We start from the raw sequence: 14,806 nt of genomic DNA, 5'->3' as shown, positions 1-14,806 counted from the left end.
AAACCAGACAGTTGCATATGTAGGATGAGTAGAACTAGCAAAACCCAAGTAGACTATTCTAACTCTCCTCTTCAAGATGGATCACCGAGGAAAACACAACTAGCCTATGGTAGCCATGTCCTCTCTTCCTCTTCCTCTTATGGATCACCTAGAAAAACACAACTAGCTCGTGATATCCATGTCTCCCATTTCTTCTCGTCATGAGCTCATAGATTGGCTATTTATGGTTCATGGTTTGATGCACGTGCTTTCTCTTTTTATGTGATCGCTTGTGTTCTTGTGATGACATTTCAAGAATGATATTAGTGGTTGAAACATTGCGATTAACAAGGGCTTTTTGACTAGTTGACATGAGGTCTTATTTTGTATTTTAGATTTTGTGTTGTGTCTTTGGTATTTTGCCTTTGTTTTCCTTTTTGTCTTTGTCTTATTTTATGTGTCCTTGCATGAGATTGTGTGGGTCAAGATCCTAAGAGTAGGGGCTTGGTTCCTTGCAATTACTGATGTATTATAGTCCTTGTGGTCTCGCTCATAATTGCTCTCCTCTCTCATCTTTGATCTACTTTACTGAGACTATTTCCCTAGGCTCATACTACCATTAAAGTAGGGCTAAATGTAGTGTCATAAATGTCATAGTTCAATTTACACCTCATGTTTCAGCACCCACTTTAGCTTGTCTTACCCTCATCTCGTCTCTAGGTCTGGTTTGACTCCATCCTCCAACTTTGAGGCCATGAACACTCATTGGTGGGTCCCATGGTGAGGTACCCGTCCTCCTATTACCTTATGTTTGTCCTATTTGCAGATGGACCAAAGCATGGAATGTCTTGGTCCTGACCATGGTTCCCCAGAAATCCATGGTCCCTCTTAATGGGGCCCAAATTTTAATTGGGGTAGGTATTATATCTCCTGATCAGAAATTGATCCTTGTGGCTACACATGGAATCTAAGAATCCATATATATTATTTGTGCATCAGTGAAGCATTTATCATCAAACATTTTTAGGGATCTTCAAGGTTGCATATTTATCTTTCAAGCATTATGGATCAATGCAACATCAATCTTGTGCAAACATGTGTGCATGATTAGAGTTTTTTCTATTCGTATGTTTGTCATGCCCTTACATTCAACATTTATGATTACATTCAAAGAGAATTCCATCATCATCTATAATTGTAGATCTGAAGTATACTAATTCAACATTTTATTTGATTTTTTACATAATTTTATTCAAGGTTAACTCCAAAACTATGGTTTGACTTAGGCAAATACCTATCCCCAACATCATTCTCTTTCTTTCTGTGTACAAGAAACAAGTGCGAAGCTCTACTCAAGGGGATCAATAGAGTTCACAAAGATGATCAGATTCAACTTTTAATGATGCAAAATTTAGAGGACAATGGTGAATTGATACTACTTGGTCATATAAAATTAGGCCGAACCTTTGAGAGCATATTCGAGACATCTTATTTTGCCTAAATCCAAGTCAGTGGCTATATGGGACATTTGTAACTTACCATTGCTATCAAGATACTTCAACTATCACCTATTTAACCCCAATTTTAATCAATTCAATTCAAAGAGAATTGTTTCTGTATGAAGCAAACAAGTGTGGAGTTTCACTCGACAGGATCAACAGAGTTCACAAAGGAAAACATGTTCAACTTTAAATGATGGTAAATTCAAAGGAACATAATGAATTGATACTAATTGAACCTAAAAGAACAGCCCTAACTTTCAAGAGAAGATTCTAGACATCTTATTTTGCCAAGATCCAAGTCAGTGGCTCTATGTGACATTTGTAGCTTATTGTTGCTGTCAAAATACATCAAAATTCTCAACCCTTTCTAAGTGAGATTGAGGCTAGATCTATTAGGTTCAGCCATCTTTCCCCTTGTAATGGTCAATTTGGGATTGATTGTGGTTCTATAATTGAAGCCCTAATTTCCAAATTTACACTATTTTAATTTCTTAATAATTATTTAATAGTTTCAAATGTACTTTAGGAACAATATTAGTTTGAAACTTATCACATACTAATTGATCATATTATATTCATGTTGTTTATAGTCCAGTAGTTTGTCAAGCACAATTTACTATACAATCAATGTTATAGTTGAATGTTCAATTAAATTACTCGTTAAATATCCACAAGAACAAATATAATTATGAGGTATAAAATACAATAAAAATTTTAATAGATCAAGCTTCATGAAAAATAGCCAATCAAGTGAGTTTCCCTTATGAAAGTAACTTGAGCATGTAATTTTCATACATTTTATATTAATTAATTGGTAAAATCCATCATTATACATCATAAAAATAAGTTCAAAAAATCAAATTAGTATAGGCTAAGTCAACATGTCACATGTCAATTGATTATGTATTATCACATTAGTGTAATTCTTGATATATTTTATAAATCATAGCATAGTTCTCCACGTTTTCTAACTTTGTCATTAGTTTGGTAAATTATTGTGCAATATTTTTTATTGTATAAATTGCATGTTTAATGATGGATTAATATGAGATACATTAAGTGCATATTTTTTTACCATCATCCTTTATTATGCAGAGACATTATAGAAATAATGTACAATAAAATTTATTAAAAAAACATCATTATAGGACATAAAATGATCCATACGAGAGTTGGCATATATGTATTCGAAGATTGGGTATGAACATGATGCATAAATCAAGCTATATTATTTTCTAAGGTATGACCACTAGAAGGTAAATGATAAAAAATTATGATATACAAAACTTTTGTAGGATCAAGAGTACAATAATAAATGAAGGCATGTCTTAGTTAAATGAATAAAGTGTAAGGAGAATATAATAAATACCAAATCATTTTAATATTTCATTTATTGATCTTTTCTAAAAATATATCAATAAGGAGCATATCTTCATGCATATGCCTTATATATTATCATAATACAATATTATACATATTTTCACATGTGATGATGTATCTTTATTCCTAATAAAATGATTCAACATGAAGTCTTTACTAATACCACTTATAGTATGATCCAAATTATTGTAGAATATGGATCCATCAATGAGATCATGTGAAGGAAGAAAATATAATTTTCATCAACTAAGTGAGTTTCATAATTCTCCTTACTAAATAAATAATCAATAGACCCTGAGATAGGGGATATAAAAGAATTATTAGCACAAGTCACTTGAATTCATCATTATTATAAATAAAATAGGCTTCACTATCATATATTATGCAAGAATCATAATCTAACTCTAAGCTTATGTGAAGGAGACACAAATGAAAGTTCACCCCTTAATCAAGTGTCACATTGCTCCTCACAAAATAAATAATTGATAGACCATTTCTCCTGGTAGTCTCAATGACAGTTAGTCACAATGACACTTCAAAGAGGGATGGATTATAGACACCTAAAGTCTATCCCTCCTAATATTAGTCAAGTTAAACTATATAGATATAGTCACATTCTCATCTTTAATTATGTTTAAATAGTTATCTTATTTAATTAGTCTAAGTTACAAGATGTGCCTAATCTATCTCGAAAACCATGCTATCATACAACTGATAATTTGTGTGTTATGCAAACACAAAAACTACAAAATAGGCACATAATGGTTGCGGGCTCGATAGAAGCACTGCAACCATTGTCCCCCACTATAGTATAACATGAAAGTTATTGGTGTTACTGCAGGACATTTTTGGAGCCAAAATAACTACAGTCTAAGTTACATATTGCACCTAAATAAATTTGTATTATCTATTTAATTTTTTTTCCTTCTATCATTTGAAAAACAATTAATTTAACTAAATGCTTTTTCCTTTTTTTTTTTGTTACAACAAATTATTTATGACTATTTCTTTTTTTAACTAACATAATCTCATCTCTTCATCCTAAACAAACTAAATTTAAGCTAGAAAAATTATTTTTTTGAGATAGAATAATAATAACAATTTCATTTAGTGGTTTAATCATGTCTAAAACGAGATTTGAATTATAATTCTTCAACATTTATATACATACTAATATCTAAAATAAAGAAAATAATGATAATATTAAGAAGTATGGTTAAACTTCTTATCTAACAATTAATGTTAAAAATTTCTTACATCTTAATCTCAACTTACATTTGAATTAACAATTAAAAAACATATCTAGAGAACTAAATATTGATTATAAAAATTATTTTAGACATCCAAATAAACTATTATAGGTAGAGTCTAATTTTTGTTTTTTTGGAGATTTAGATTAAATGTGAGACACTCACTCTAATGAGATTCCTGGAATAATGAATATGCGCTATGTTAATTTCTAGATTTCTGGAAGCCATATCCAGTGCTAAAATTTAATTTCAGAGTGAACATGGTATTCAAAATAGAGAAAATATTTACCTATTATTGAAGAAGGGAAAGGAAATATCTTATGACAGAGGATGTATAACACATCTGTAGAGGTTGTGAATGCGACATCCTTTTTACCAATCTCTCTCTTACAAAGAAGAAGATTTGTTGGCCATGAACAAGATGCTATCCTCCCCTCAATATAACACTTCAACATGAGTGTGTCTATCATGAGAGAAGGTACGTTTTTCTTTTATGTTATTCTCTGTCTTTCTGCCAATAAATGGATTCTTTACACACACATACAAGGAGAGCAAAGTTAAGGCATAGACATGTTGTGGGAGTTGACTGCTTGTGCTTTGTATTTATACCAACGAGCGCATGGGAAGAAATAGGCCATATTCAGCACTCCAATTACACAAAGAAAGGTGTAAAAGTAATCAAGACGACTCTGGTTCAGATCATTAGTAAGCCAATCAGTGTTTTTATGAATGATAGCCACTAACAAACTGCTCAAATAAAAGCCCACTGCACCACTTGCACCCACTAAACCAGCGGCAGTGCTGCGTGCTGTTTCTGGAAATTCAGAGTAAAAGAAATCAATAATCCCAACGCTAAACGCACCTGCCACCCCGAAAATTACTTGCTGAGGAAGGAGCCAAAATATCGACAATGGAACTACTGATCTGTTCTCTCTACGTTTTCTCTCCACTATGGCGGCCACTCCAATTCCCACAATATTGATTGCCATGCCTAATCCTATTCTCATCAGCTTTGTTATTTTTATTTCCCTCGCAGTAGCCCAGGGAACCACCACATTTTCATAGACACATAACGTTATTGAGGATGCCAGGAGACCGAAGACAAAGAAAGAGGCAGCAGGTATGTTGAAATGAGGGCCCAGATGCCTGTCCATTGCCAGGGCTTGCAACACTGAGAATGTGCCCACCTGGGTGTTTATAATGGCCGGAGCTACTATACAGCTCCATATTGGCAACGTTTTTATAATACATTTCAGGTCTTCCACTTGTTGAACTGTGCATAATTTCCATGGGCTGAGATTTGTATGACCTTCTGGAGATATGTCTGATGATGTTTTTATGGCAGCCTTGTTTAGAAACCTGTTAATAGTAATTAGATCATGTGATTGAAAATGTTGACCTAAAATAATTCTATACAATTGAATCCAGAAATTCTATGTACCAAATATTATGAATTGTTATTCTACACCATTGAATCCAGAGATTATATGTACTATTATGAATTGTAAACATTTCATAACATTAATTTTTATTTATTTTCCATCGTCAACAAACCAAAAATTTTCATACTTAATTTTTTTTAAAGAAGGGTCTGCTTCTAAGAGTTAAAACAATTATCAAATCAGTAAAATATATCAAATAAACAAATCATTTAAAAAAAATTAAAATTTTTCTAAAAATAATATATTTGTACACACTCAATATAAACATCCAATTAACTCAATCTATATCAATTTAATATCAATTATTATTATTTATCTATATATGTTAAAGTTTGTAAAAATTAAAGATTATTTATTATTAGGTTGAATTTTTTTGGTTAGGGGTTAACAATTTAATTAGTCATTATAATAAAATTGTTCAATTTTGGTGGTGTGGTTTTTATGGGAGGTTTGATCAGTTTAAGGGGATCATGAGTTTCTGCCCCATTTTGACTTTACCTGATTTCACCAAACCTTTTGAATTGCAGTGCGATGCATCTGGAGAAGGTGTTGGTGCAGTCCTCATTTCTTGTGGTATTAAGATCTTGTTGTCACAATTGTCTATAGCATGATTTCCATCTGATCACTTATTGTATTGAGCCTTACTCAATCCTTTGAAGCTTTCACTCCAAGCCATTAAACTTCATTAAACTTCCTAATAAATTTTTAATTTCAAAAGAGAATGAAAAATTACTTCATGTAGAAAATATTATTTAATAGTTAGAATTATCTCACATTCAAATATATCATTCTTTTTACTACAACAAATACTTTTAATTAATATGCAATATTAATCTTTTTATTTTATTTTTATGATTTTATTTCTTTAAATAGTCCTTACCTATATAACCCTTCTATTGAAAAGAGTTCAAAGAATTCCTATTTGTAAACAGAAATACCAGAGGTTAATCTAAGATTCGCATCTCCTGCTTTAACACTGGTTATAAAGGAAATATTTACCTGAGCTGCTGTGTAAGGGGAAGCCCGGATTCAACCTTTACTCCATAGTAAAAATCCTCTGCAATGGCAGGCAATTTCAAATGCCTTTTTCTAAGGCACGCCACTATCACTTGTGCAAGCCTTGTGTATGGGCTGCCCTGTGGACGCACACGATTGTACAACCTCGTCCCAGAGAAAAATAATATCAAAGCTATTACATTCAGGGCAAGACAAATCCCAAATCCCCATGCCCAGCTTACACTGGATTCAATATACACAATTACAGTGGAGGCTATCATTATTGAGATATAGAGCACACAATAATACCAGTTGAAGAAACTCTGAAGCTGTTTTCCACCACCCTTTGCAAATTGATCTGCTCCAAAAGCTCCTGAATTACTTGATCCTGCAGATCCTGCAATTAATAATGCGAAGTAAACATACAGAACAGCATGCTGTCCTGTGGTGGGGCCAACACAACTTCCTGTAGCTCTTACACTGGGGCTACATGGAGGTGGTCTTAAGGGATCTATAATAGCTGTCAGCAGTAGAAGAATCATTGCCTGAAACAACCATAAACAGAAAAAATCAAATTAAATTGGCCACTAATACCCATGGTGTAACTTTAAGAGAAATTACAGTAAGGAAGCACGTACAATGAACGTTATAACTGAAGATATGGAAATTGCGCAAAAGCGACCCAGAAAAGCATCTGCAAGAAATGCTCCTATTAAAGGAGACAGCTCACTTCCTCCACCGGATATGTTGAGGATATGAGTGGCTTCAATGTTGTTTATGTTGAACTCTGTAGTCAAGTAAACAATCATGTTTGCCAACAAACCAGTGATTGCTATTCCAGTGCAGAGCTCACTTCCTGCTTACAAAACGTTTCAAATCAAAACAACAAACACAAGCGTGTAAGAAAAGATCTTAAAATTCCAAGCAATAAACATTTTTTGTAATTTCAGCTGTTGTAAGAGGTTCCATCATTTGATAAATTTTATAAAACGGTTGAACAACCTATGATGAAAGGAAATGTCTTCCATCCTCCACTCTCCTCCTCAGCTATGTAATTAACAGTTGAGTTCTCCCCCAAATTCTCCTCTGGTTTTTCAACTGCTAACTGAGTAGTTTGAGTTTCAGATGAGCAAAGCTGAATATCCATCTCAACCGTACGATCTGCTACCATCTTAAACGAAATATGAATGCGGGTGAATCATGTGTTGCGGGGATTCTTGGTATTTAATTTTGGGCTGCATCAGTAAAGACAAATTATAAAAGAAAACAAAGGACTAACGTGGCTGTCTCTCTTGGTTTTTGACAACGTGGAAATCATTTTGTATTTCGAAAACAAAGTACCTCCGTATAGATATTTGTGGACACCTCACATGTCCACCAGTGGGTCTTCTACTTCAGATCAAGGCCACTAATAATTTTCAATTAATAGCCCTTTGAATAATCAGTGCTGACGTGCAATTCCTATCATCTTAACGTCTAGAAACATTCAGAAGTGGATTTTATGTGTCTAACCATCAAAAGCGTAATGGAAAACCGTTACCTAACGGTGTGCATGCATACCAAACTCTTAGGAGTGAATCTGCACCTTCAACGTTTGGGATTTCACCTAGTTTAGTAGATATATTAAATTTACATATATTATTGTTAAAATTTCTATAAACTTAGGTAAATTAAAAGAGTTGGGAAATGATAAATTATGAAGGTTGTTTATTTCAATTGAATGTAAGTGAAAGATGTATTTAGTTTTTAATCTGATGGTGTATATGGAGACATGGTTGTTATTAAGTTAATTTGTCAAATTATAGAAAAATGATTCTCTTGAAGTCTTGATTGTCTCAAAATTTGTATAAACTTAAAGTCTTTTGAAGATTGATCACGTTGTAGTATTGATATGATCTTTGTGGACAGTTTTTATCTAGTCAAATGTAGAATCTTGTAATTTGATTCATTGTGATTCTTTCATTTTGATGATATGAAAGATCTATAGAAGTATTAAGTCATAACTTGCTTGTTTTTAGCTAATTAATGTGCAACTTAGATGTATAGTTTACACACATGTATTTTTTTATAGAATATGTAGATAAAACCTTTATTAATAAACCTCAAACCTCCCAATTCTTATCTCATACATACATATTATAGATAATTTAGTAACTAAAACCCGCTCATATAATAAAAATTAATATTTAATAATTACTAACTAAAGTTCAATAAATATTTTATAATTACTAATAATTAGTGAATAAAGCTCAATAACAAATAAATCTGTTCATATAAAAAGGGATAACATTTTATAATTACCAATAGTAATATTCTATGGAATTATTATCAATTTGATTGGGCCTACTTCAAACATCTTATTTAAGGAAGGTAAGTCATAATTTTAAATTCTTTCCTTGGCTGGAAATGATAGTATTACCTTAGTTACAAATTAGAGAGTAAAAATTTTCCCTTTGAAATAGATTTTCTTACGTGTGCAAGGGCACAGCTTCTACCTTTTTATTTTTAATATATACGAAATGTAAAAGGGATTCATTTAAGAGAGAATGTGAATCTAGTGCCGCGTTTCTTCTTCTGATGTTTCTTCTTCTGATTTAATAATTTTAGACCTTCCACGTGAAGTATTTGGCACAATGAAATTTTATTAAGACATTCTGGTGCTGTTATTAGTTAGGAGGACCTTAAAGAGATCAATCGGACTGGTCAACAAGAGTAAACACAATGGAAACAAGAGGATATAATGGAGGCAATGCAGAACTAAATGAATTAGATCATGAAAACTGATTACAGATAATTGGTAACATCCGGAAAACTGATTACTAACATCCAGATTACAAGATTCAGCTCACTGGCGTGTTACAGAATAAATCAATTCTTGTTACGAAAACCTTTCTACCAACTTTTCCAAACAAACTTCTTCTTTGAGTAACCATACATAAACTATAAATCTATACTAGACTAAGCATGAGAAGGATATAATGACTTATCTCTATACAAGCTCTATCTTGACCTTCCCTCTCCTTATGCAAAATCTCCCTTTCCTTTTCCTCTAACTATTTCATCTTCTTCCACAAGGAAAAGTTCTCTAAGCGGAGAAGTGGGTAATGGCTTAACCTCTAACCATCATAAAATATATAGGGATCTCAACCTAAATACTATCTCTCAAACCTAACTCGTCACTTTCAAACAAGTGGGCTTTTGAAGGGTCCCATCAAGACCAAAGGAAAATATCACATGTCCTAGAGGTCTCCAACCCTAAGGTATTGACCCTAGGGACCTGTTTTGACACAAGAACCCATAAAATTGACCAAACAACACCTTTTTGAAATTCACACAAAAAGCCGTATGAGTTGGACTTAACTAGGGTTCTCCATACCCTAACCTAAGTTAAGAATCAACAATTCAACTATCCTCAAAAACATATTTAAAGTAGACACACATTATTAAGGCCAAAACACAACCCTCTTAACAAGAGTACTCTCATTTCCTTAGTAGAGCTACACTTGGGACTTCCCAAGTGGTATTTAGTATGGTCTTAATGTCTCTCAAATTTTCGTTTTTCTGCACAATACAACTACTGACATAATTAGATCATAATAATAATTCATTCTAATTGTTAGGTAAATTTTCACAATTGTATGAACCATTAGTGTGATACCCAAAATTACATCTTGTAATCGTGATCATATAAAGAATTCTAATGTGCATACATCTTGTAATAATCTAATAATATCTCAAATAAATTAATGCAAGAGCTATCAATCCTCTTATGCTAATCCTCATAAGAATTGTTCAATTATCATCCTAGATTAAATTGGATTTTCTTTAAGGCACCTCAAGGAAGAAAGAACACACTTAATAATTTAACCAATAAATAGTCACATAACCACATATTTAAACCTAAATAGTTTTGATATATTTAGAATTTAACATTACATTAATCTTTATTAAGGCGAGGTCTTACATTATTCCATTACACTATTCAAAACCACTTAAATATCTTTAATGAGATACATTGACTAAAATTAATAAAATAAACTCCTAATCATTAATCATTTAACTCATCATATAAAATCCTATGCTAAATTCATTTTAAATCACCAAATGAAATATTCATATGATAACCTTCATCAAGAATAAGAACATATAATATAATCCACATGACTACATATACTTACACGTTGTCCATTAATAGAAATGCATCTATCATAATAGTCCTATTACAATCCTTTCCACTTAGAGTATCTAATTACAAATATCATTTCAATTACAAGTACAAATATATAGTTACATATTCTTTTACATCACTTCTGGATGATACATAATAAATACATTACAATGGTAGAAAGATTTGCATCTGAATGTGAAAACAATAGAATACAAGGTAAGATCCATCCAGCTGCACATGAACAAGAACTCCAAAACCGCAATGGATGGTAAACACTACCACCCCTCCATGTGGAGCCTGGAAGTCCACCCCCCTTGCTGGAGATAGACACAAGGCCCTAAGAAACTAAAAAGAAGGCTAGGGATAAAAGAACTGAACAGACACCAAAACCAAGATACACAAGACACCACTGCACAATATAATAAAGTAAATATAACATCCAAACAAAACTACCAAATAACATCAAACTTCCAAAGTAATAATAACAACCAAAATCTTTAAAATAACATTCAAAGAACTTCCAAATAAATTCAAAAAAACATCAAAATTTGGGAGGCTTGCATATAAAAGTTGGCACAATAGGATAATAGGATACATGAAGGAGAGAGTGTCATAACATAGCCTCAACATGGGTTATCCTGGAAAGCTCTCCAAACCCCAACCCCCATTCGACGACTCATGTAAAACCGTACAATCCTTCTATGAAGACAAGGTACTGCACAATCATGCTAGTTCCAAACATCTCTCCAGATGGATAGGCATTCCTAATCTCATCCTCTATCTATACAAGCACACAAGGTCATGACTAGGGCACAAATGATTATCTAACTATATATGTAAACCCAACCCAAAGTTTTATTAATGTTATGACTTATTAAAGAACTATTCTATGGGTATTTTAGTTGCCACTTTGGGCCCCAACCCCCATAGAGAGTCACTCCCCCTTTATGCACCTAGATAACCTATTCTCAATGGCTCAAAATAAGCATCATAAAATATATGATATACAAATAAGAACATCAAAATTTCATATACATGAATAGATTGCACAATCTATAAATAATAACTCCAAACAAAGACCAATCAAAAGGTGAAATCCTAAAATTGAATCACAACCTCAAAATCATTGTTCATTTTCACAAGCCAAATCAAGAAAGGGAATATGAACACTAATCCAACCAAATTAAGTCCAATAAGACATGAAAATTAAAAATTGATAAGATAGATAGTCACATTGAGCCTCTGGAACTAACTTGGAAACAAAATTGACCAAAATTGCAAACCAAATCAAAACCTAGAAGAGTTGTGTTGTTGGGGCCAAGAGTTGTGCAAGTGAGTCCAATTTGTTGTGAAATTGAAGATGCAAGTGAGTACATTTATGCCCTAAATGAGTTTAATTGATACCCTAAATGAGTACAATTGATTCCCTAAATGAGTATAATTGTGCTCTATAGTTACTTGAAAATGCAGAAAACAAAGGAAAAAGGTGACATAAAAACTTGAAACTGAATTCTAACAAAAACCTATTTGAAATAGGCCTGATAACAACCAAAAAGAAAAAGATGGTGGCTAAGGACCATGGTCCGAATATTTCAAATCAAGGAATTAAATTGGACATCCCTATCAATTTCCTGAAAGAAAATAGGGGACCATGGCCAAAGAAGAGAACAGTGTGATACACATAACTGGTAACCTAATGAATCTGGTTATGGAAGCTACCATAAGCTAGGAGAGCTACTGGAAGTGGGTGGAGTGCGAAATTGATACCCTTAACTGGGGGTTAAAGAGATTATTGATATCTTCACTACTTCCCTTGAGTCCAGCAAATCTAAGAAATTCATGATTAGGACCCAAAAGCTCTCCCAAGACGTCGAGATGATGAAATACAATCATGAACAAAGGATTGAAAAGTGGAGCAGTGTATGGCGGAGATTAAGAAAAATATCAAGTACCTAGTTGACATAACCAAAGAAGCCATGAACAACAGTATAGAGGGGCTTGAAAAGATCAATGTCATGGTTGCTGATTATAGATCCTACCACAATGAACCAGTGAAAGATATTGGAGGAGAAGATATGGCTGTTGGAGACAACAAAACCACTAGTCCTAGTTCCAGAGCCAGAAGTAGGAGCAATAACAAGGGTACCTCCAGATTCATTATGGAGCAACTAGAGTAAGTCAACAAGATTTCCATCTAGAAGGATAAGGATCTGGTGCTCTCTCTTAAATGAGAGTTTTTTTTTTTGTTTTTCTATGTCTCTTTTGTTTCCGTGACTGCTCGGGGGTGCTCCCTTGTTTTGATGTTGGTTCATGTATGTTTGGTTGATGGCCGGTTGTTGTAAAACTTTTGGTTTTGGGTCCATGTAAAACCTGTTTATCTTTATCAAAAACAACTAAAAATCATATAAAAACCAAACCTAGAGACTCTTATAGGGTTTTAAATCAAGAATAAAGTAAAACTAGTCAGCTAAAACAATCAATTCCCATATCCGATTTAATCATAATGCAATCCTTTCAAAATATCTAAACAATGAAGTTTCTTCAAATCAGCAACAAATTTCAAAAAAACAAGCCTAAATGAAATCCAATCCAAGATCCAACTAAACTTAGAAAACAATCCTTGTATTAATACAAAAAAACTGCATACCCTTCTCCAAAAGTTGCAATCTAAAATTCTTCAAAAGCTCTCCACAATTTGCGACAATATTTGTTCTCCCCAAACCTCATGAAAGTAATCCTTAAAGGTAAAACTCTAAAAAATAATTATATATAAAACTCAATTAAAACCCTAAATAAAGCTTCACAAAATCATTCATAAAATAAACACAAAATCTTAATAAAAAATCACCCAGGCAACATTAAATCAATAATATTAAATTAATTTCTAACTAAAAATCCCAATAAAAATATTAAACAACAATTAAAATTTCCCTAAAATTACGTAACTTTCACTTAAAAAGCAAGGAAAGAATAGGTAGTACCCCTATTAGTTTGAACTCTTTAGACACATATTTTATTATTGGTTGTTTTCAATGGATACATTACCATGATATATTATTCAGTTTTTTTATGACATTATGCTTTATTTGGATTTGAGATGTATAATTTATTTGTAGTATTTCAGTACTTGTGATTTATGGCATTTTATGGATTATTGCTATATACTAACATTTTACTTTACCTATGCAATGTGAAATTATATGTTGTGTGTTTGCGAGTGTATTGGATGCAAGGGGATGATTTTCCTTCACTCATTTCGGTGAGATAGGGAACGTCATGATTCTCCTTCATCTGTGTGTATGCCATGTTTTCTATAATGTATATATATGCATGTGTGGTTCGGTGATGCAGGATATTGCAGGTACAAGTACCGGGTAGGTACGGGGTATCGTCTCCACTTGGCTGCATAGGTCTGAGCGTGCCTTATATTTTCTCATGGAAGTGGAGGAGATAGTAGTTGACCCTATTTTACTCAGTTACATTCGTATGAGTGTCATCCGTTGGTCGTCTTGTCAATTAGTTCGGTCTTCGTATTTTTGTCATTTTATCTTTTATGGGTAATTGCTTGAGATTTGTTTAATTTGAGTGTTTTAGTGAATTTAATTAATTAATTAAGTTTATGAAATTATCTCAGTATTGTATTGTTTATGCATTGAAATTATAAATTTAGTTAATTAAAGAAATTATTAAATTAAGCTGCATGGTATTAGAAATATATTTTTATTTTTAAAATAAATTAGATTAATTGTATTTATTATTCTCTAAAGTTATAATTAAATAAATGAATAAAAGGATTAATTAGAATTAAAATATTGTTTTAATTCTTTATTTAGAAAATTAATTAATGTGCATGAGAAAAGAAAAGAAAGAATAATGTTTTTTTTAATTATTGCATATGATAAATTTAGAAAATAAAATAAAAATTACTATTATTCTAAATTTAGGTTTTTTGTGAAAAAGCTATTGAACCTAGAATTTTAGTTTAAATAGGGGTTAGGTTTTTATTTTAGTTACACACAGGGACACACAGGAACAGGTCAAGAATTTAGGTGAAGAAATTTTATTGGAAGTTATTGAAGGGATTAGGGC

The 14,806-nt window shown here is 32.3% G+C and overlaps 1 protein-coding gene across 1 annotated transcript; it reads right to left on the bottom strand.

The window, feature by feature from the left end:
• Window positions 1–4,384: 4,384 nt before the first annotated feature.
• LOC131037187 (protein NRT1/ PTR FAMILY 2.13) lies at window positions 4,385–7,754 on the bottom strand. The gene is made up of 4 exons (XM_057969257.2): window positions 7,552–7,754; window positions 7,188–7,405; window positions 6,553–7,094; window positions 4,385–5,470 (listed from the first exon to the last, which is right to left on the bottom strand). Exons 1-4 carry the CDS (start codon window positions 7,718–7,720, stop codon window positions 4,669–4,671), a joined length of 1,731 nt encoding a protein of 576 aa, XP_057825240.2. The 5' UTR covers window positions 7,721–7,754; the 3' UTR covers window positions 4,385–4,668.
• Window positions 7,755–14,806: the final 7,052 nt, after the last annotated feature.

Source organism: Cryptomeria japonica, chromosome 9, assembly GCF_030272615.1.
Source record: "Cryptomeria japonica chromosome 9, Sugi_1.0, whole genome shotgun sequence".
NCBI classification, from domain to species: Eukaryota; Viridiplantae; Streptophyta; class Pinopsida; order Cupressales; family Cupressaceae; genus Cryptomeria; species Cryptomeria japonica.
Note: the sequence above shows the minus strand (reverse complement) of the source record. Positions and strands in the feature narration are given on the sequence as shown.

Coding starts and splice junctions, on each gene's coding strand:
- LOC131037187 (XM_057969257.2), bottom strand. CDS start 7,720: ATGGTAGCAGATCGTACGGTTGAGATGGATATTCAGCTTTGCTCATCT. Junction 7,095..7,187: donor CTTCAGTTATAACGTTCATT/GTACGTGCTTCC, acceptor TGGTTGTTTCAG/GCAATGATTCTTCTACTGCT. Junction 5,471..6,552: donor CCCCTTACACAGCAGCTCAG/GTAAATATTTCC, acceptor TACTATTAACAG/GTTTCTAAACAAGGCTGCCA.